The sequence below is a fragment of the Symphodus melops genome (genome assembly GCF_947650265.1).
Source record: "Symphodus melops genome assembly, chromosome: 8".
In the NCBI taxonomy this organism is placed as follows: Eukaryota; Metazoa; Chordata; class Actinopteri; order Labriformes; family Labridae; genus Symphodus; species Symphodus melops.
The window spans coordinates 21,005,958-21,029,515 of NC_136698.1; the positions used below are offsets into that span (position 1 = coordinate 21,005,958).

Sequence of the window (23,558 nt, forward strand, 5' to 3'; positions counted from 1 at the left end):
CTTTTTATGTTTTATGTGTTTTTAACTACCCTTTTATCCTTTTAAACACTGTAGCACTTTGAGATTTAAAAAATGTAAAGTGCTTTACAAATAAAATTTATTATTATTATAAAAAATGTATTATTAAGCTCAAAATGAACAACAGTATACACAATGTTGAGCCCCTTAGATGGGAGTAGACTCATAAAGTGCAGACCCAGATAACAATTTTAAATGTCAATTTAAACATTAGGAACAGTGACCTCAAAGGTCAGTCTGGTTTTTATCCACAAGTGTTTATACTCCTTTATTGTTTGGCTGTGGTTCAGTCGTTGTCTCTCAACTGGAAGGTAGGGGTGATCACCAGTTCCTGCAGCCACATGTACGATGTGTCTTTAAGTTGCTCCCGCTGCTTTTTCCCAACTGTGACCATCCGAGGAGCATGCTCAAATCATGTGCACAGGGAACTTAAATTAATTGATCATTTCTTGGACATAACCACACTAAACATCCGTCATAATGTCAGCGTTGTTCAGGGCAATTGTTTGCATTCAAATTAGAAACATCAAAGTCGGCTGACTGCAGTCTCCATTTATGAACCCCCATTGAGCAGCAGGGAGCTCACTCCTTTCTGCTTGAACCTCACCGCAGTTGGTAAAGGACTGCAGCACAGCTTCTAGTCGTGCTTATACTTAGTATTTGAAGGCCACTCACTGACTGTAAGTGTATGCCTGGATTATTACATTCAGTCTCCCTTTTCAAATGTTGAGGTTTTTCAATACTCTGTCTTATGTCTTTGTCGTCTGATTGTCAGGTTGGTCCATCATTAGTGTCACAGAGAAGAAGGCTTGTGTGATGAGACATCATTGATCTAAGCTGACCTCAGCTCTCCTCACTGAGCGTTAAATCACTGATGAGTAATCAGAGGAAACCCTCGATGTCACAGAACTGTCACAACTGCTCTGTTTAACCACTGAGTTCAGCTAATCATCTGATCTGTTTCGGTCAGCCGTGCAGCTTCATGACAACCTTGGAAAAAAAAAAGATTTTCAGTATGTACCAAAACTGTTCGTGTACATTAAGCGCTGTTTTCAAAGTTATTTGAAATGTGTTTTTTCTTAGAGAGAGATTCATTAATGTAAGAACAACTCAACTTGAGAGCTGCTCGGGAAATCTGCTTTAAATCCACATGCTAGGCTACGCTACAAACAACAAGAGTCACACAAATATGAGACCAATATCAACTGTCCCATTTTATTCTAAGATCACTTTAAAAAGTGTGATCTCCAAACTATTGGGTTTGAGGTCAGATACAATAAAACAAACTACAACACTTGAGTTGGTGAAAAATAGAGATGATAACATGAACTGAAAAGACAGGTAATACTTCACAATAAGGTAACACATTCTGCATAGTTCATGGAGAAGGAATGAGGAACAATTAAGAACTAATAAAGCTTTGGTTAATTGTCAGATAGTGTTGTTGTACTTCAGAGTCGTCTTTGAGGTCTCTGCCTTTTCTCAGAATAGAAAGCATTTTTACTTGGTCTTGTCACAGTCTCTCAATGAGCGGATTTTAAATCAACAACACCACTGTGATTTTTCCATGTCAGTACAGTGATTTGAAGGAAAATGCCCCTTTCTAAAATAACATATAAAATGAATTAAATTGTAATGTTTTACCCCCTGGTTAGTGTCATGGTTTGGTCTTGTTTATGTTTTATTGCAGAGTTTTGCATTCTGCTGTTTTAGTTCTCCCAAGTGTTGCTTGTTTTAATTGTGTGATGTTTCCGAGATTCATCTTCAGTGTTTCCTTGTTACTTTGTATCCTTGGGTCTTTCTATGCTGTCGGTGTCTTCAGTTCTCTATGTTGCATGATTTACCCTTAGTTGTCTTCTGTGTTTATGGGTCTTGTGTTCAGTTTTGTGTCGATCCTGCCTCTGTGTGTTTCCCTTCCTTGATTACCCTGATTGTCTGCACCTGTGTCATTAGTCTCACCTGTGTCCCATTAACCCATGTCTATTTAGTCTCAGTGTTTCTTCCATTCTGTGTCAGTTCATTGTCTTTTGTAGTTTGTCGTATGTGGCTCTTGTTGTATGCTCCTGTTAATTGTGATTCCTGGTGGCTCCCTGTGTGTTTTGAATTTAGCTAAAAGTGGTACGTTTTTGTGTTTTTGCTAAAATAGATAATTTTGTTTTCTGCAAATGGGTCCTCATTCCTGTTTTTTCAACCGGCAATGTGACAGTTAGATCCGCAGCCTCCCGATGTTCTGGTCTAAGTAAATGACTCGCCTCCTGCAGATATAAAGATTTTTCTGTGATGTTTACAGTCTTGGTCTTGACTCAATCCCTGACTGTCTTTGTCTTGTTGAAGCATTCCTGTCTTGGTGTTGGTTTGTGTAGTCTTTAAAAGTAGATAGTGAGTAACTTCTTATCCAATTCTGTTGACTAGCTAATGATGAGAAGTGTGGGGGCGTGCAGTATCTCCACTATCCAACAGCTAGCGACAGATTAAACACAGTTAAGAATAGGGGTTAGTATTGACCCATGTACTTGCTTGCCTTGCTCTGTTTAAAGGAGTTAGTAAAACAGGCATAAGTCCATCAGAAACAATACACAGAGCTCAACAAATCAGTCATTCATTTATTGAACTGTCTCTACAAAACTGTGACTATTGTAGAGCTCAATATTTCAACTGATCCTGCCACAGTCTGTTTGACAGAAAACTAGAGAAACGTTATTCTGGGTATTACTCAGAACTGAATCATTACCTAATTACTCTTTTGATACTCCACAATGACATGAAGCTTCAAAATGGGTAGTTACTCCATGAGCTGATTGTTAACTAGGGGTTAGTTCTCATTTGGTACAGCTACGGAAAATGTGTGTACCTTATCTAGCATTAATTCTCTGTAAAGTAATTGTTTGCTACTCTAAAATGTGATGAGGAGATAATCGCTCATTAAGGGGCTGGCTGTGTCTCGGTGTTAGTCGCTTGTCTCTAAACCAGAAGGTTGGGGATTCAGTCTACAGCTCCTGCAGCCACATGTCCACTGTATGTTGCTCCTGCTGCTTTCTGGGGCTGGGAATAGATGTGTATGAATATGATAAGCCAACACTGATGGACATTTTGGATGACAGTGTGTATGTTGTGTGACCTGTGGTGTAAAAGCACAAGACGATGTCTATTTATCATTAACTTAGGGTTAAGTAGTAGTTAGTTAATCCATTATTCTCCAGTAACTATGCAAAACTTGTGTGCCTGAAGGTACATGCTCGATGGTATTTTTTTAGTTTTCTGACTTGTCAAAGCGCTATGGTCACACCTACACGTTCACACCCAGATGGTAGAGGCTTCTATGAAAGGTGACCATCAGAAGAAACTAGGAAGTGACGATTCATATGCCACGGACGAAGCAGGGTGCATCTTGGAGTAAAGTGTCTCGCTGAGGACACAGGGACATTGCAGGAGCCAGGGAGCAAACCCGGACCTCCTGGTTGAGAGAAGACCAACCATAAAGCTAGCAATGTAACATAATACCTAGTTTATAATAGTCAAGCAAAAAGGCTTATTTCTGTAAAGCAAGGTGCTTACAGGAAACTCTGTCAAGGGGTGTGTGGGAGTTCATGAATGCCCTTTTTGCCCCCACTTGAATTTCCCTCGGGATCAATAAAGTATCTATCTATCTATCTATCTATCTTTTGTGTGTTGAGCTCAGTGCTGCAAAAATAAGAGACGACAAAAATATCTCATCAGAAAACACTCTCAGCAGTGAGATTGCTTTTCGGCTGGGCCTGACCGAGTGTATTTCTTTGAGCTGGAGAGAAAAGGTGAGGCGATTCAGCAGTTTTGTATCTATTGCTGGATTTGTGCTGAGCATCCATGGAGCTGTTTCTGAAGTCCAATACATGGTTGGCAAATAACTCTCTCTAATACCACAAATACTAATTTCACTGGACTGTTTGTAAAGCTTTTTCAGCAATATTTGTTTGTCAGCAACAGTGTCTATTCAAAGTTGTTATACCGTATCCAGATTCAGATACTGTATTCAACTTAATAGACGTGATCTCCCCTGAGTATTGTCACCTTCTATGTTGCAAAACAGGTGAACACCATGGTGAGTGGGGGCTGTCCTTGGCCCAGTGATGAAAGCCCTTGTATTTCCTGTAATACCAGGGAGGATTAACTGGTACACGATACATGTAAAGACAGCCGTGTAACGTTTGTCAAATTTATCCCCAATGTTCAAGGGGCTAAGACCTTTGCCTGAGAAACTTGCAATGCAAATATTTTGAATTATAATTACATTATAAAGAACAATAATTTAAAATTAGTGCTTACCCTTACTAAGTTCTGTGGTTGCTGAATCTCAAACCAAAAACTGTATCGAAAGTATTTCAGGACAGCAAACCCGCAGCTTAAATTTCCTTTTTTTTTTTTGTTTCGGACTCAAGGGTAACTCCTATTTGACACGTATTAGTTGTCTGATCAGAGGGCACCAGGCTGCAACAGAGGTTACCTCGAAAATTAAGCGAACAGTAGGCTTCTCTCAAAGGGACACAATAGATGTCAAAGTCAAAAATATCTGATATTAAAACAAAAAATTAAAAAAACTATTTTTTAAAAAGAATTACTGATATAAAAACTGTCGAACTTCATTCGGTATCGAGGAAATGAAGTCTTTCCCAATCCCCTCTACAAGGTTGTATTGAACTGTCTCTGTGCCCATGTACCTGAGATCTGCTGTTGTGTTGTCTAGCCACAGAGAATTTTTACATCATTATTTGTGTTCACAGAATGTTTTTTTAGTTTGCTTTTAGAAGTAATATAGAAAAGGCAGATGACTTTGGAAAATGTTGGGATGTTTCGGTGTGTATTGAGTCATGACTTTGTGTATTTGTTCGGGGGGATTCATGATTTCAGTGTTTTTAAAATCCTACCTATGGTCACAGTCAGTATTTTTGGAGGTTTTTGTCGATTAGCATGGCTTTGTCTATCAATTTATGGTTTCATTTTTTATTGTTATATTTCTAAAGAAAGCCAGGCCTTTGATACACATGTATTACAGGAAATGTCCTTTTGTGTTATCATGATATCATTCTGTACTCCACCACGTACTCCTACACAAACGCCCCCTTTGTCATTACCCATAAAGCATGTGACAATGTGACTCACGGTGAAATCCTCTATTGGTGGCTGATGACATCACAGCAGCACCAGGATGTGTAATTTACCGTAACGTCTGCCTTCCCCTCATGCATAATTCACTAACGCACATGCTGCTTTATGCATACTCCATCTAAAATGGCTCCCCCTGCCCCATCCCAGTGAAGCAAGCTGTCAGGATGATTAGTGCTGAGGCATGCAGAAAACAGCTCACAATCAGATTCTTGTTCAATTTAAAGCTCCTTTGACTTGAAACCCCTGCGCCCCATCCAGCCGCACTCTGTCTGTGAGCCCCTCCTAAACTGGTTCTCTATCAAAGGAGGGTGTGTTACAGGGACCTTATGAGTGACCTTCAGAGTTTCCAGTGTAAAAGGTCACGCTGTGGGGAAGAATGATGCTGAATGTTGCTGTGTTCGGTTGCTTGGGGCAACAAGGAGAGTAGAAAGGAGGACAATACATTTCTTTGAGCATGCAGGGAAATTCCTCCTTTGACACTGACAGTGTAAATGTGGACTATATTACATGTAATTCAGTATTCTTGGAGATTGATTGGATGGAGGCAGAGCGAGACTGTAACTCAGTTTTGGGAGACTGCGTAGGATTGCTGATCAACCCTGATACAATTTAGCACTGACTTATTACCTTTGGATTTACTTTACTTTCTCTGCTCAACCTCTCTCCGTCTCCGTCTCCTCTCCATCTTTTTTCCCTCTTTCTCTTCTCTCCCTCTTTCTATTATCTTCGTCTCCTCTTTCTCACCGTCTCCTCTCCCCCATTTATTTTCTCTCCCTCTTTTTCGTTACAGTATCTTCTCTCTATCTTTCTCTCCCTTTTCTCTTCTCTCCTTCTTTCTCTTCTCTCTTTTTCTCCTTCTCTTCAAGTTGGTTCCCATTTGAATAATGGAAAGACTCTACGCTTGTCTATTTCTTATGAATAAAGCCAAAACAAACAAAACCTTTGTAGGTAGTGTTTGAATTTTGGGTATTTTAGGTAGTGTTTGTGTCATGGTTCTCTGTGTTTCTTCTAGTTTTAGTTTTCATTCTGTCCTTAGTGTTACTTGTTTCCTAGTGTTGATTGTTTCCCTTGTGTGCTTTAATGTTTCATAGTCTTGTGTTTACTTTAGTCTTGAGTGTGTTTCCCTGTGTCCTCCTATGTTGCCTGTTAGTTTATTTCCGGTCTTGTGTTTTAAGTCTAGTCTTGTTTCCTGTTTTATTTTGTATATCTGGTTTTGGTGGTGGTGTCAGTGTTGGGTTTTACTTTGTACTTGTCTTCAGGGTTCTGGTCTTGTGTTCTTTGTTCCTGGTGTTTCCCGCCTTTCTGATTACCCTGATGTTCCTCACCTGTCTCGTTAGTATCACCTGTGTCTGATTACCCCTTGTCTATTTAGTCTCTGTGTTTGCCTGAGTTTCTTGTCGTGTCAATGTCAGTGTCTTGTCAGTTGTCGTGAGTATTGGTAGTCTGTCGTTGATCGTTTGTTCCCTGCTTTTTGGATTTCGTGTGGAGTAAGTTTTTGTTTTGTATTTTTGCCTTTTGATTTTAAGGCTGCTTTTTGTTAAATAAACCTTTATTTTCTGCAATTGGGTCCTCCTCCCTGTTTCCTACCCGGAACGTGACAGTTTGAATTTTATACTTCTACTTCTACTTTATACTTATTTTTATACTTAGAGCATTTTATGCAAAGCTCTGTCAGACAGAAGCTCATGATATCTTTGTATTTATTTATTGAATCCGATTTGAGAAGAGATAACATTTAGACATTACATTCTGACATGACAGTTATGTTACAGTAGTTATGGTTACTCTTTTTAGTTTGTGTTTCAGTCTCTAAAAACGTCTGGAGGGAAATTGCAAGATTCAGTACTTAACTTTCTTCACCACTTTGCAGTTAATATGTTGAGATTGCTATCAATAGATATATCATCCCTCATGGTGTAAATCCACGTCTGTCTTCGACTTGGTGTACTGTTTACAGACTGCTTGGTAGAATTACATTTAATGGGACAGGAAACTGCTTTCCAGCACTACAGTAACAGAGCTAATAGGATTAGCATAAAAGCCAGAATTGACTGGGTTCTTGGTATTTTGAGAGTATTTCTTTACATAGTTCACATATGCCTCTCCAAGTAACTGCAGGTACTTTATGTTAAGGAAGAACATATTCAACATATGTGCAAAACACAGAGAGGGTGTCTTGGTCAGTGGGAAGAGCGGGTAAAATATTAACATGTCAGAGTAATTACTACAATATATCAGCATCAAAGGCGTCAAATACTTGACATATTTCCCACAGATGTTGAAGCTGTTGTTGACAGCAAAGAAAATATTTTTTTTGTACAAAGTATTGCTCTTTTAAAAATCACAATTTGACAGAGAAAGTTCAATAAATGAATGGCTGATTTGTTGAAATTAATATATTGTTTTAAAGCCAGTTTTAGCAGCTCTTAAATACTAGCCATTATTTTTAACGTAGCCCCTTGATGCCTGAATTTTTTTTCAAGTACATTTTTTTTCATGTGTTTCTGCTTTCAAGTATATGCTAAATTAAGTTAAGAGAGTTAATTTGACAAGCACATAAAATAGCTATTAGCACATACATAGCACATAAAACGGATTTTGTTCTGTCTCCGACTGGTCCTATGACAAACTAATGCTTGCAAAAGGTTCTTAGGTATATATTGAAAGGAATACAACATAAGGTGTCAAGGGGCTAAATGTTGGTCTTGGGCAGTGTTTCCACTTTTTTTTGTTAACAAGCAGTGCATAGTTACTTTTCAAATCCAACAACAGTATTACAATTACAGAAATTTAAATGCACCTGTTTCTCGTGACTTTATGTGATAGATTTGTCTTATCAGCTGTCCTATCTAATAAAAATGAAAAGGTCCAAAAGTATAACTTAAAAAAATCTGCCACTAAGTCTTTGAAACCTCCTTAGAATATTAGTTTCAAAATAAATCTCGAGTCAAATATTACGATAATAAGTAGCCAGGATAACGGTAATCAAATTGCACGTCATAGTCTGAAGTACTGTAACTCCAATACAGACGCTCGGGCTGGATGTTCACTTTCTTTCGTCCATGGAAAGAAACATAAAATAAAAGAGCCAGTGGGCACTGAAGAGCAAAAGTCTTCCGGCTCTGTGTCAGTCACAGTGAAGTGAAGATGTTGTTCAGAGAAAGGTGAAGAAGTTATGTCCTTCACACTTCCTACTCCTAGTTACTTCATGGAGAAGGAAATCTTTGGCTCTTACACAAGCATGTTTTGGTGAGTTTTAGTAGTGCTAGAGGACAATCACTCAGATCTAAAGCAGATATTCTGATTACTACACAATCATAAACTATGCTGTTAACAATTACATTTCCAGACATAGTTGTCTATAGTTTGCTTTGTTGATGTTTTGATGACTATCATGAAAGTCCTCAAGTTTCACTTTCCAGCATTGACCTAGTGATGTGTAAAAAACAACATATAGAGGTGAAGGGGTTCAGAGATTTATCTCACTAATAGCGGCTCAGGGTTGGTGGTATTACCAAGAGGCCCCCTGGAACAGTCCCTAGCCTTTGTTGTCATGACGTCAGAGTTGCATTCTCTCCCCTTCCTCTTCCTGCCTCTTATACAGGGATGTGGTGGTGGGAACCCATATCCTTTGGAAAGCATTTGTCTTTATTTTTGTCAGCTGGACTCAAGCCAGCTGACAACTTCGGCACATGACAACACAGCTGAACAATAGAAAATCAGGTTAGCAGGAGCACTGATCGGGCCCTTGCATCCCCTGATGTGTCTGAGGGAGCAGCAGCTGCTGTCCGAGCATGGGGTCTCTAAAAATCAAACACGTAATATTACTCAATGTGTAGACCTTATAAAAATCCAACAGTGCTGGTAATTCCCACTCCCTGTTTGATAATACATCAACAGATGTCATATGTTTTTATTTGTTCACTCCTGCTTTATGCTGCACAACATTTGTGTTATAGTAAGGTCATTTTACTATTTAAATCAGCAGATATCTTAAATGTTAGACCTTTAACAACAGCTGTGTTGACTTGTACGCCGTTTTCACACATGCTCTCCTTAAAATATGTAGATAATTTCATTAGGACTGCTCCGGACATTCTTCAGACCTCTTCTTCAGACATTCTTTAGTGGTAGCATGCATACAGTACACTCTATGCACTGTGCAGCAATCACAGGATATTAACACCACTACCCTCTCCCACGCACTCAAGGTGACTTCTCCCGATTATATCCTGCTGCGTTCTCACATCAGCTCACTCAGACTTGCTGCAGAAAAAAACATACTAGAGGGCTGGAGGTGAAACTTCGGATTAAGTCAGAGTGAAAAGTAAAATGCAATCAGGAGTTTTTCAGGGGTTTTATGCACGTGTGAAAGCCCTATAGGTCTAATGAAAACTGAATAATGTATCAATGTGTCAGCTGCTGTACTCCCTGTCTCCAAGATTATGACTCACTAAAGACATGTAGAAATCCTAAAGTAAACTGAGTAAATATGTCGCAGTCTCTGAAATTTAATCTCAGAAGTCATTGGCTACTGTCTTACCTTGATGCATCTTCTGGAACAATGTGAAACTTTTTCTTTTTTTTTTCAAAGAAGAAGATGTTTGGGGTGGAGATATCATGAAAGCAGCTTTTTAAAAAGAAAACAGAAAACAACAGCTGTTCCCTTAAGCGGTGGGACTGGTGGGAACATGCTGCTTATCAATTATTTAAAGTGCTGGAGGCAGTAACCGTATTGACTGGTGGTGGATTACAGTGACTAATGAGCTCATTGTGTGGCCCCTCAAAGGACTGAAACTTTAAATGTTTGGTCCTATTTGTTGTCCATGGGGTTGCACTGCTTCCAACAGGAGAAGGTCAATCCCAGTGAGGTGATGTAATCCATGATGTCATGAAGCCTCCTCCCTGCAGCTGAAAAATTCACTCCACAGTCAGTATGGCTGTGTTGATAAGGAGACTAATCTTGTCTAAGCTCAATCTTAATATTGAACAAGTGTTAGCTTGAGATGCTTAATAAAAGCACATATGGGATAAGGATTCCTCCGCTGTATTCCTTGTGTTCCTGTTGTCCACACTGCCTTGCCACCAAGGTGGAGGTCGGAGCAGGCCGTGCATGAATGAGGACGGCAATGGTTGTGGGGGACGACACACTGGTGGTGGCTGGGCGTCAAGGACATTGGGTGAAAGCGTGGCAGATCACCTCACAAGGAAGGAAGGTTCGTGGAGCTCCGTCTACTCAAGAGCCTGGTTTCTGCTGCTGCTCCTGGGCCTCGGGGGCTTCCAAACACTGACACAACAAGTGACTATTTCTTTGTGTAAGTCACCTGTTAGCGTCTCTAGTAGTTACAGTAGCACGGCTAAAAATATATCATTAAAACTGCCTCTAAATAGATGACAGTAAGAAGATTAACTGGAGACACTGACTTGTGAAAAGATCAGCAGGAGATTACCAGAGTGTGTGTGTGTGTGTGTGTGTGTGTGTGTGTGTGTGTGTGTGTAGGTGTGTGTGTTTATGAGGAATTCTCTGTCCTGCTGCTTCGTTTACACTCTGGCTTCACACAAACATACACATGACACTCAAGCAACAAAGCCATGTAGACCTGTGATTTATTAAGGAAAGATCTATTTTCAAGACGCGCGCTTATGACGCATGTTTTGCTTGAGAATAAAGGTGGAAGGAAAAGGGAGGAGGCTGCACTTGTTTGGATTTCTGTTTAGCTGAAAGAGTGACACTAGTGGTCAATGGGAGGAGTAAAGACACACAAGAACCTCAGTTTACCAAATAAAGCACAACTGAAACTAATTTTTAACACATCCGCATAAAAATTGGAAAATATACAGAAAGAAAGCCAGAAAAAAGGAGGATATAAGAAAAACAATTAGAAAGAATTCCGCTGTGTTGTTGTGCAAGCTTTTAGATATAGCTCCAGATGTGTTTGGCTAGTTTACCTGATTATTGTTTGACATATGGATGAATATACTCATTCATCAAAGATCGGATCATCAACTGTAGTGTGCAACAATGATGGTCACAATAAGGGAAATTAGAAGAGGCACACATCCTAACTGACCTACTGCCGGTACTCACAGTATATTCTGCATACTGCCCACTAACCTGACAGTTTGTGTTCCTTTGGCAACATATTAAACAACAGGTTACAACACATATTCCCATTCTGAGCGATGTTGAAAAAAGCTAGCATCAAGTTATTGACCATCGGTAAATAAATATCAACTACAATACACATCTGTCACATCCCCGGGTTAAGTTTTCTTTGTCTTTGTTACCTTTGCCTGGATCTTTGGATTTTGTGTACCGACTACTGGACTGATTAAACAGATTTTGAAACTGCCTGTCGACCTGAGTCGTTGCTTTTGGGTTTTCTGTGTCCAGCCGTGATGAGTAAGTAAAGTAAGTAAGGAAGGTTTATTTATATCGCACGAAAACGTCACAAAGTGCTTCACAATCAGAAAAATAAAAACACAGTGCATACAAAACAATCACAATAAAAATACAGAGACAGATTAGAAAAAGGCATGAGGGCAACATCTGCCCATTGCTAATAGAGCTACGTGGTCATTTTAACCGATTAGATAACTGTGTAAGCAAAATCTTTAAAAATAAATTCAGTAAATTAACATTAGTTTGATATTGTGTTCATCACCTCAGCTAAGTGTGAAAACATGTTTTGTATACTAACTGAAATTGTGGTGGTTCATTTTAGTTTATTTTGTTACATTTAAAATGTTCATTGTATTTACAGACTACAGACTCTCTTGTGCACCTAATTAATGAGATGATGAACCTAACCATAACTATGAAGCTGTCGGATGTACTTGTATGCCCATAATGCAGTTTGTCTCTTAAGCATCATGTTCCAAAGTACGTTTGTATCCACAGTGTTACTGGACTCAGAGCACTGCTGTACTGTGACTGAACACATCCGGTGTACAGGAGCTGCTTCTGTTTTGCTGTTCTTGCAACTGGCAAAGTATAAAAGGACACTTGAAATAAACATGAACAAAAAAGGAAAAAGTCCTTTTTGTCGAACTGACAGAGAAAGGAACAAGTGAAAGAAAAAGGTAGAGGACAGAAACACCGCGATGGGGTTGAACTTTAAAGAATCTCAGAGCAGCCTGTATCTCACTGCTCTGTAGCAAAACAGCAAAGCCTTTAAATAAAAGGGGAACACACAAGGAAGGGAGGGGGGGGGGGGTATGCAGAGGGGAAGGGAAGTCTCAGCTGCCTGATGAGAGTATTGTTGAGGATATTTGTGTAACGTGTGGTAAAAAACTCAGCAGCTCAGCCGGTCACGAGGCTGCCAAAAGAGGCTCAGACCCCTGCTCTGAAGAAAACACACCCACACACACAGTTACATTCCCCTCTCTCTCTCTCTCTGACTCTTCCCCTCTCTATTTCTTTCTCTGTCTCTCTCTCTTGCCAAACAAAAGAGGCGGGCTCTCCCTGCACTGTTGTAGGAGACCAGACAGACTTGGTGATTGGACTTAAGTGTCACTTGATCACTCTGTATGTGCCTGTGTTGTGTGATATGTTGCCGAGGATGACGGACTGGATGCTGATTTAGCGGCGTGACTCGGACCCTCTTGTCTGTGTGGACTGTTAGAGAGCGAGAAGAACAACATGGGATCAGTAATGTGTAAGCAAAATATTCGAATCTTAACAGTTTTGTGTTTGTGTGTGTGTGTGTGTGTGTGTGTGGGGGGGGGGGGGGTGGCTAGTGTGGTTGACATACTGTACTATCTCGAATGACTCTAATGAAGGGTCAACACACAAAAAACTGTGAAGTGTCAGAGCGACTGTGTCAGTCATTTCTCAACCTGATGGTCAGGGGTTCAATCCCCAGCTCCCCATGTCCGATGTGCCATTGGACAAGACTCTTAGCCCCAAGTCATTAACTGCTGCTTCTTCTGTGGTCTGTGCATGTGTATGATTAAGATCAGATAACAGAGATAGATACTTTAACCTCTGCCAGCAGAGTGCTTTGACGAGTCAGAAGACTAAAAGCCGCATTTGTCAAATCTATCTACTATGTACCCCAGCCAATTGTTTGGTGCTACTGCTTCGAGTGATGGAGGTTTGACCTTTGACCTATCCCTAATGACAACCATGAGGAGGAATGTATGAAGTAAACCTTCACTCTAATCTTCATCTTCAGGACTTGTTGATGTGTAAGCTGTAGTGTGAAGTTCAGTGATACTCGGGGGGCTCTCAGGCAGTTCAGAGGAAAAAAAGCAGGGCCTCTGTAACTGTACGGTCAGGTATAGAGGACATGCATAAACTGAACCCCATTTTCCCATGATATTTAGTATTAAAAAAGACTGTTTCTTATTTGTTTTCACGGTATAACTTCCATAGGGATCTTAAGATAATGAGTTCCTGGTTATCAAAGGAAAACAAAGAGAAAGAATAAGTTTGGATTCATCTCCTATTTTAAACCAAAGTCAGCAAGGCCCAATTATCTAATGGATCCAAAGACCATCTTGCCAGATGTCCATGTGATTTGAGGCATGAGAGTGATTTTAACCACCCTGATCTGCTCGGAAGATGATAAATAAAAAGGATATTCAATATTTAGGATCAGCAATTCTATTGTGTGGGGAGAACACAGAGGTCAAGCAATCTGTTGATTGTCATGTAGAAAAGAACACTGGCCAATTAGGAAGCAAGCAGACTGAAGCAGGAAGCACAACAAACATCAATCATGGCAACGACAGCAAACGCAAAGCACCCTTGGGCAGGTATTTACACTGGCTGAATCTTATTTATAAACCTCTTCTTCAAAGAACCATAGGCCAATATGCCTTGCGTTCCTTATACATTTTTGAACGGTCTGTTCCTTGTGTCCGCACTGAGCTCGGGAAATAAGCGTCCAGTTTTGCTGCTCCTTCTACTTTGTTTGAGCTGCAGTGCTCCTGTTTCTTTGATTGATTCTTCATCACATTTCAGGACAGAGCAAACATAAATGACTCTTGTTTTTCAGATGAGATCACAATTCAATCAAAGACCCATCACATCACCTGAAGCACGGTGCTACACTGGGGCTAGGGGGCGCTATAGCCCCATCACAAAGCCACAATATTAAGCCCCCTCACATATGGCTGCTTTGTTTGAAAAAATTCATGAAAATCAACTATTAGATCCCATACATATTAGTCAAGCCCCCCCTCAGCACTGGGAAAACAAAAATCCTGGTGCCGTCCCTGCATCACCTACAGTGTGCACTGCCGTTGACTCTCCTGACACACCTATGGTGACCATAGAAACAAGCTGAGATCAGACATCCTGCATTATCAAAATGTGTGTGGGGCTTTCCTTGTTGCCCCACACACTTTCTCCTGAACTTTCTCCCCCCACCCCCCCATTGTTGCCTTTGGCCTTTAGAGGGTCAAATATGATTACATATTAATGTGTTTATAGAAAAGGGGTTAAAATAAACACATTTCAGTGTAATCTTTCATTTGTCTTTAAAGATGTCTTGTAAATGCTGTGTCACACTTAAGTGTCAGAAAGTGTTCTTGCTGTGGTGACTTTAATCATGGTACACTATCGTTTTATCGCTAGTTAGTAACACCATCACTAACGCAGATTTTTACCTGATATAATGAGCTCAATAAAAGGTACTTGTCAGCAAAATACATAAAAACATGAAAATACATGAAAAATTAGAGTAGTGATCTTTTATTTTGAAACTGTGCAATGTCTAACAAAATTAAAAAGAAGATTGGGGGGGGGGGGGGGGACCGATAAAGATGATCCAAAATTACAAAAACATTAGGGGAAAAAAATTCTAAAAAGAAAAACAATGAAACTGGAAACTTGCTCTTTGATGACCCATTCCTGGGACATTTTAGACTTCTCTTATGAAGGCACAGTCTCCTTAACACACAGACAGCTGCAGGTAGAGAGAAACTATTGCCGGGTAAAACTCCCTCGAACACGTGCCTGTAGCAAAAGCACGTTTTGCAGAAGCTACCCAAGGACCCATGACACTCTGAAACAAAAGCAACATAATGACAATCATTTAAAGATGTTTGCTCGGGTGAACATCACCCGGCTACAGTATGGTCAAAAACAGCAGCTGAGGCTTGAGCGTGTTTCAGCGTTGACTGCATTGCTGTAACGTTGATGCAGTGTCTCTTAAAATAACACCTCTGCAATGGGATAGAGCAGGCCGAGGTGAATCGCTGTACCTGAGTTTAGAGTCACTCCCTCACAGCTGAGGAGGCGGGTTTATGCAAATTACCTGTAATAGGATTTACTTCTAACACGCTGATTATGACGGAGAGACAGACGGTGAGAGATGCAGAGAAGTTAGAGGCATCCTGCTGGACGCGGGCACTGTCAGAAAGAACTGCAGTAGCACCACTGTAGGAGAAAGAAAGTGTGTGTGTGTGTGTGTGTCTTTAATGTGTGTGTAAAGACGCAGCAGCCCTATAGAGGAAACATGGATTTTTCCATCGTCTCTGCTGCAGAGCCAGTGTGCAGGCTTAATTAGGAGATACAGTAGATAGAAGCACACACACTTGCTCATGTCTGGTGAGCTCATTTTGTCTAATGATCTGAGATGGACCCTGTCTTCAGGCAGAGACGCCCGACCATCGTGTCTCGCTGTCCACATTGTGGTAAATATGGACAGGCCTACTCCACCGTACGGATCTCCACTGCTGAGATGGAGTGTTACTTCCACTTCCTCGGGGTGTGTCAGGAGATTGAGGCAGCTACAATAAGAAGTACGTCTACTCATCCCTATACATCCATAACCCCATCTTCCCTTCAACATGCTTGTGTCGTGTTTTGCGTGTCTTGAGTCATTTTCATAATTCAGAGTCAACGACAACCACAGCTCGTAGGTCTTTGCTTTCTGGTTGTTTGCTTGGCAATCACAAATTTATTGACGCGATAGCTCAGAAAGAAATGGAGGAAACATTTTCAAACTCTGTGTCAAAATTGATCAAAGGGTCAATTTTACTGCGACTTCACATCTCTTGAATAGAAGTAAAATAACCATATCTTAGAGACTCCAGGGGAAATTTTGCATTTATTTTACGTTTATAAATTCTCCTTTTAATATCCTTTGTATACTTAATTTTGGCTGTCACATTTTCAGCCTCTAACTTTAGTTTGACCTCTCATGTCGGACTTTTATGTATTTGCTATGTTTACTTTTTTTTAAATGAATTATTGAGAAAGCACCAATATATTCCCAGTCGGTATACAATTTGCATGTGTGACTGGTCAAAGAAAGTTCTGACAGAGTTAACAGGTTACTACAGTGATGTTTTGAAAAAGGTTTCTAGTTATTGGGGGGCTTAGTCTCAGTAGATGTTGCGGTGATGTCTAAACTCAGGCCTAGAAAAAAATGAAAGTAAATGGTGATAGAGTTCAGTAACAGACTTCACACAAGATAAGAGGTTCATTTGCTGTGCTGCCAATTGTTATAATGTGACAATGGTGCCTTTTGTTTGGATAGCTTCTTGAGTTTTTAAAGGTAGAGTCAGTAAAAATGTTTTTTGCAGCTTGTCAACACAAATTTCAAACTGGACCCTTCCTCCTGGGTTCATTGCCAAAAAAGGCTCACACGTAGTGGGTACGTTTATTACTTGTACCTACACTGCAGGCAACTGCAAGCTAGCTAACAGCAGGTGTTCAGCACCGTCATATTCGCCTTTTGAATCCAACTTATCGCTTTATTCCATCCACCCCTAAACTTACCTGTGCACTATCATTGGTTTGAGGAAACACACCAGCTCCCCTCTCAGAGTCAATCAAAGCAAAACATGAAAATAATTATTGAGATACATTACTTTGGTACAAGTCTGTATTTTAGTTCTTAGGAAAAAGCTATTGACTGTACCTTTAAGTCAACATTTAAGAAAAACTGTAAAAGCAGATTCATCATTTTGCAGTTCCTTCAGTGTCTTTCCTTGAGCGTTATGTTCTAATGACTAGAAAGAGTACAAAGAGTGACGCTTGTTTGAGCCTGAGCGTTTTAGCTTTCTTATTGGATCACCAGAGTGAATATATCAAAGTGAAAACAGAATACTTATTCAAACCTGTTTAAATCAATTCATTTTGCATAAAAAATTGTCTCAAGATAAACTCTGCGATTCAGCAATATTTGTTTTGTGTGATTTATTTTACACAAGTCAACACCAAGTCAGAATACCTGAGCAGGATCAGCAGGAACACCAGTGAGATTGTTCTCTGACTTGTTTGTGCGCCTGGAGGTGCAGTAAACACACATTGTGACTTATACAGCGATAAATGAAGGCCCATTTCTTTCAGAAACTTTCAATGTCATCTGACAAATGGAGCATCTCAATCAATCAATCTATATTTGTATAGCGTCAATTCATAACAGGCGTTATCTCGAGACACTTTACAAAAGCAGGTAAAGGACCTTACTGTTTGTCTGTTAACATTAACGAAAGAGCAGCTAACAAGACCGTGCTCATTGTTATGTTTACAAAAAGCAGGTAAAGGACCTTACTTATGGCTATATTACAAGAGCCAAGCTTAATCCGTCATAGCGTGGCAAGAAAAAACTTCCTTTTAACAGGCAGAAATCTTCAGCAGACCCGGGCTCACCTCCTATTAAGATTTCAGATTTCAGTTTTTTTACTACTAAGATTTCAGTAGTTAGTTAGGAGATGGTCTCGAATTAGAGATGTGAATGTCATTCTGGATTTTTGAATGGATATATCCCACTGAGACTTATCATTGAACTCTCCTGATTATTGTAAGTTTCAACTCATTGGTTTGCTGTCCAGTCTGTAAGTGTAAAGGTGTATCCACACCTACCTTGTTTGGTTCACTTGAAATGAATTAAAAACCAGTGCAGTACTTTTGAGTAGGTGTGAATACAAACCATCGAACTTAGGTGCGCACCAAACAGCCGGACCAAGACCCAGCCGAACAGGTGGTCTCGGTTCGCTTCCAAACGAACCCTGCTACGGTTCGTTTGAGGTGTGAAAGCAACCAGAGCTCAGTCCGATCCACTTCTAAAAAATTAAGGGAAATAATTGTTCCCTTAATGCACAGCACAGTGTTCTTGTTTGTTTCTATTGCCTACTTCTTTGATATAAGACGCGGAGGTAATCTTTAGTCTATCTTTCAGACACTTTCACTGGTGTTTCACTTCTCTGTTCTTTTATTATCCAATACTTTTAAATCACACAGACTATGAACTGAACAGCAGCTGCAGCAGAGTTTTCCTGGCGCTTTTCCCCCGCGGCAGTCTGATCCTCCTCCTTTCCCCTGCGCCACATACTTCACATATAACCTCAACCAAATTCATCATAACACTGGTTGATTGCCCACACATAGGTCTACATTTTTAACACAATTAAATATTTTTTTACCTGTACTAAATAGATGAAATTGTTGTTAAAATGTGCAATACCAGGACAGCGAGTGCAGCACGCAAGTTCTCCATGATTGTTTACTTTCATCTTGCGATTACCGCTTTACCCCGCCCTAAACCTTTTTATCGAATGATTGAACGATCTTTGCACACGTGGTTTTGTTTATGAATTCTGGGCCTTTTGAGAAAAGTGCAATGTGAAAACAAACTGCACCAAACCAAAAAAGAAACATTGTATTTGGTCCGAACCAAAGAAAGCGGACTAAAGGACTTTCCTGGTGTGAATACACCCTAAGTTTTGGTTAGTTGGAATGCAACGCCATTGTTTGGCTGTAGCAGGGTGCTGTTTTAGGGTGCACTCACACCAGGCAAAGTTGCTCTATACTGTGCTGAAGCAATGATTGAAGTGTAGGATCGAAGCACTCGCACTGGTCAAACAACCTGGACTTTGGGGTTGAACATGCTTACTGCAGGCATGGTACGGATTGCATAGTTGGAGTGTGGCATTATGCAAGAAAAGCTCTTAAATTGCAGCTCAAACAAAAATGTCAACAGACATCTTAAGTGACTAGCTGATGATGATAGTGAAACATTTTGAAACTCAGCGCTCAGATACTGCCTTGAGGAGTTTGTAGACCAAATTCAGCGCTAAAGGAGAATGTATGTTAATAACAACTTGAAAATTGGCCGAAGGGAAATGCATGCTTGTAACTTTTCAGCGGTGGTCTTTGTGTTGTTAAATTGGTATTTCCTAAGTTATTTTTGGGTTTGAACAGATACAGTTCATCTTAGGGCATTTTGACTTCACCCGCAGTTCACAGAATCAGCCAAAGAGGAAAGGACCCAATCTGTCAGGGTTATTTTAGGACTTCATGGTTAGAAGATCAAACTCTCAAAAGGATTATCGGAGGGTGTTTTTTCAGGTAAAGCTGATATCTAAGCAGTTGCAAACAACCCTGCATGTCTTGACAGATAAATAATTGGCTTACATAGTTTCCCAGTGGGCAGTTAGAGGCAGCAAGCCCAACAATGTGACTCTGAACAATCAAAACCGGCCAGTGGATCTACATGGAACCAAATTCTTTCATGTTGGAGAGAATAGAGAAACACTTTCTTGTTCTCCACATAACAATCAAAACTTTCCGCTCAGGAAAGGCTGGAAATAAGGTCTGTTTGGAAATCATTTTCAACAGGTTATTGAATCTGCTATCGAACAATCACATCAAAGCTAAGTCAATGTTCAGCAGACATGACCCATGACCATATCAAAACATTAAAACCAGCCAGAGTCATCACGCTTTCATTATGTTTGGTCTGTCAGGAGAACTAAGTAAAGTTGATTGTCTGTGTTCGCCCTCCATATGCAGAGAGGCTATTATATAACTTAATGTGTCACAGCACATACTGTTATTAACTACAGGCTCAGCAGTCATGTTAATAATAGGGATTATGTGTACATGCATTGCATTTTTGGGCTAATTACTTTGTGATAAAAACTTCCAGCAACTTCAAAACGTCAACTCCCACTTGACTTCTTTTGGATCACGTCTGCCTGCTTGATAAACTGATCCCATTCAATGTTAAGTGGGAAATACAAGAGGATACTGGAGAGGTTGCAGGACAAGACAGATTTTTCAGTTTTTGCCACTACAGGATGATCATTTCGGTTTTTGTACACAGTGACAACATGTTTCTGAATGAGCCCGACTGGTGGTAGAAAGTAAGCAGGCGGTATTTTGCTATCAGTTAACATCTGAAAGTTATGGACCAACTTAAAGCCTCAACAATCATTGTAATTGATTGCTAAATAGACCTGAGCTTGCATAGGACTTTTAGCACTTTTCTAGTCTTCTGACTACTCAAAGCGCTTTTGCGCCTCAGATCACACCTACACAATCACACACTGATGGCAGTGACCATCAGAAGTAAGTCATCACATTCATACGCCGCTGAAGAAGCAGGGAGCAACTTGGGGTTAAGTGTCTTGTCCAAGGATACATTGGACATGTTGCCACAGGAGCTAAGAATTGACCTTTCAACATTCTGGTAGAGACACGACAACCCTACCAACTGAGCCACAGCTGCCCTGTGCAGATTGAAAAAAAAAGAGGAAGAATCAAAAACGACCAAGTACTTTGAGTTTTCTGTTGTATCTTCCATAGAAGTACACTGATTTACATGATGTCTTACCACAAGCTAACCTTTAGAAATGTGGCAAGGTTTCATGACCCGTTCACTCTCGAGACATTTGGTCAACAATCTGACTATAGCTGGCTCCACGCTTGACAATTTTATGCTTGATTTTGGGCCTGATTTGCCTGTGTTTGTGTCAACAGTGACAGATTTTTAATATTATGAGTAGTTCATATTCACAGTTTCAGTTTGAGCATAGAGAGCAGTACTAACAGGAAAATGTTCCGAAACCCCTGCTGTGTGTTTTTGTCAGCCCCTGTGACCATTCAGGTCAAGACTGGGCATGCTCAGCAAGTGTCATCATTCACATCCTTACAACAAACAAGAAGAGTGGCGACTATAATGGGTGTAATACTTGCATTTGTGGTGAGTCAACACATTTTTTTGGTGTTAGGACATTGTGCTTCATACATCATATATCATGCCTGGGCCTGTTTGTCAGTGGTGTGTGCGGTGAGGCGATAATGGTATTCTGAATAATCTGTGTGTGTGTCCGTATGTGAACGAGGCCTGTTATCAGCAGATCCTGTCATTAGACATCCTCTGATTGTCTTCTTGCGCTGACGCCTTCTTCCTGAGAAACAATAGGAAACCCCCTTCCCCTTCAGGAGCAGCCGTGAAAAAAAACAATACAGTCACTGTGTGATGTATGTATGCATGTTTTTGAGGGAAGAGCATTTAAGCACCGTTTCCACCAAGAAGTTTGGGTTCTGTACACTTTGGTTCAGTTTGGTACGGTAAACTCTGCTCTTGCTTGAGTCTCCACAGACAACCGTAGCCTTATTTGATAAGTGGAGTGTAAGCCAGATGGAGATAGCTGTGAAATAGTGTGACATCATAGCAGCCCAATATAGTGGAACCCGCTATTAGTATAAGTTCAACAAAAAAGAATGGTTTAACTCTCCTCCAGTTGAAATCATGAAACCAATGTGTCATGCCATGAGAACTAGAGCAAAATACACAAAACACAAAATAAGAGAGCATTCTCACAGAGAATAATGATCAAAAACATAATAAACACAAATTGACATATTCACACAATGTTGATAACATTAACTTCAACTGTCATGTTAAAAAAATTGTCATGATGTCATTCTGTTACCTAATTAGCTTAACAAAAAACACATCAGCGATTAGCTACAAGTAAGTCATAATATATAAACAAATACATTAACAAAAATACAGTATACCTCATTGGCCAAAGGGGGTTAAAAAACCTGACAGAATAAGAGAAACCTTCTTCAGAAAACTATTCTTAATTAACTTAATGTTATAAGACTAAAGTATTCCTTTATTAAACGTAGGTCATTGTAATATTTGACTCCAAATTAAGAAATTAAACTGTGCAGGCCAAACTGACTCTGATGGCAGCTACAAATGGGACACAATAAATAATAATAAGGAACACAATAAGGAACCCTTTACGACTGGCACCCCAACAGAAGGGTACCAAAATAGTAGGACAGAACACATCACTTATTTTGGTACCATTCCCAACTTTTGACAGTGGAAACGCCAATACAAGGGTACCGTACCAAAGTGAACTGACCCAGAATGCTTGGTGGAAACAGGGCTTTAGTATTCATATTTCGATTGTGTACATTCTAGACAACAAGGACAGCAAGACTGGCTGTGGCTCAGTTAGTGTAGTTGTAAACAAACAAGAAACAACTTTCTTCCCCCCACCTTCAGGTTAAGAGGTATAACCTCTCAACCTGAAGGTGGGGGGGATCGATCCCCAGCTCCTATGGCAACATGTCCAATGAAGACACTTAACCCCGAATATGTGTATGTGTATGAATGGAGTTATATCTGATGGTGACCTTACATAGCAACCTCTGCCATCCATTAGTAGGTGTAAACTGTGGTGTAAAAGCTCTTTGAGAAGTTGGAAGGCGAGAAAAAAGCTAAACAAGCTAAAGTTTATTTGACAAGCATCAGCAACTCCTAAATAGCTTCTGCTATTTGGACAAAGGCTGCGACTCAGCTACAGAGAGCGGACTGAAAAAGAAAGAAGAATAAAAACAAAGAGAGAGAGAGAGTGAGGGACAGACAAAGAGGGCTCAAACAAGATGAAGTCCATACATTTAATGCCTTGCTGTGTCAAATCATCAAGCATAGCAGAGTCAATGAGAAGAAACAACTCTTACTGGACAACATAACCATGCTATTTTTATGCCATACAAATAGATACGTTTAGGTATTACAAAACTTCCTGAATCGGAAAGTCGGACACATGAATGCATCATCAATCCCGAAATGATCGGGGTGTGGCCTCTCCTGTGAGCATGTTGTTTTGTTATCTTAGTGTTTTAGTAATTCATCCCAGTCCCATAAATATGCATCCTTCATGTCATTATATGGAAAACACTGATTCTATTGACTGTGACTTACATAGGTCTTTTTGTAAATGAATAACGTGTCGATCAATATGAATTACATGTTCACACATCACTTGTGTCCTCCCTGCAGCCTGGCTGCTGCTGTTCCTTCTGGGGCAGGTCATGAGATATGCTCAGGTCCTGCAGCCTCAGGTTGCAGTGGTCACATGTTAACAGAAGATGGACTGTATTTCCGCTGAGATTAGAGACAAGGGCTTCTTCAGGCTACTATAGCCCCATTTCAACACAGCAGTCTGGTATGGATCAGTACAGTTTGGTATGGTTTGGTTTGGTAAAGCCTGATGCTGTTTGCATTTCCACAACCAACCGTGGCATATTTGGAAGGTGGCATGTAGTCCAGATGCCGATAGCCACGTCAGCTGTGGCTGTGTGCCATGCACGAGGAGAAATACAGACAAATAATCGAATGTGTATTTAA

At 40.2% G+C, this 23,558-nt stretch overlaps 2 protein-coding genes across 8 annotated transcripts in view; both read left to right on the forward strand.

The window, feature by feature from the left end:
• The window catches only part of ect2 (epithelial cell transforming 2), a 305,416-nt gene that overhangs the window by 124,870 nt on the left and 156,988 nt on the right, over window positions 1-23,558 (forward strand). The window lies entirely within an intron of this gene.
• The window catches only part of mcf2l2 (MCF.2 cell line derived transforming sequence-like 2), a 121,633-nt gene that overhangs the window by 1,197 nt on the left and 96,878 nt on the right, over window positions 1-23,558 (forward strand). Inside the window, exon 1 of one of the 7 annotated variants that reach the window (XM_079351246.1) lies at window positions 12,665-12,818. The exons of the other annotated variants lie outside the window; for them this stretch is intronic. Within the exon in view, the coding sequence (XP_079207372.1) occupies window positions 12,803-12,818 (16 nt within the window). The 5' untranslated portion in view covers window positions 12,665-12,802. Of the gene's footprint in view, window positions 1-12,664; window positions 12,819-23,558 lie in introns of those variants that run through there. 7 annotated transcript variants of the gene reach the window in all.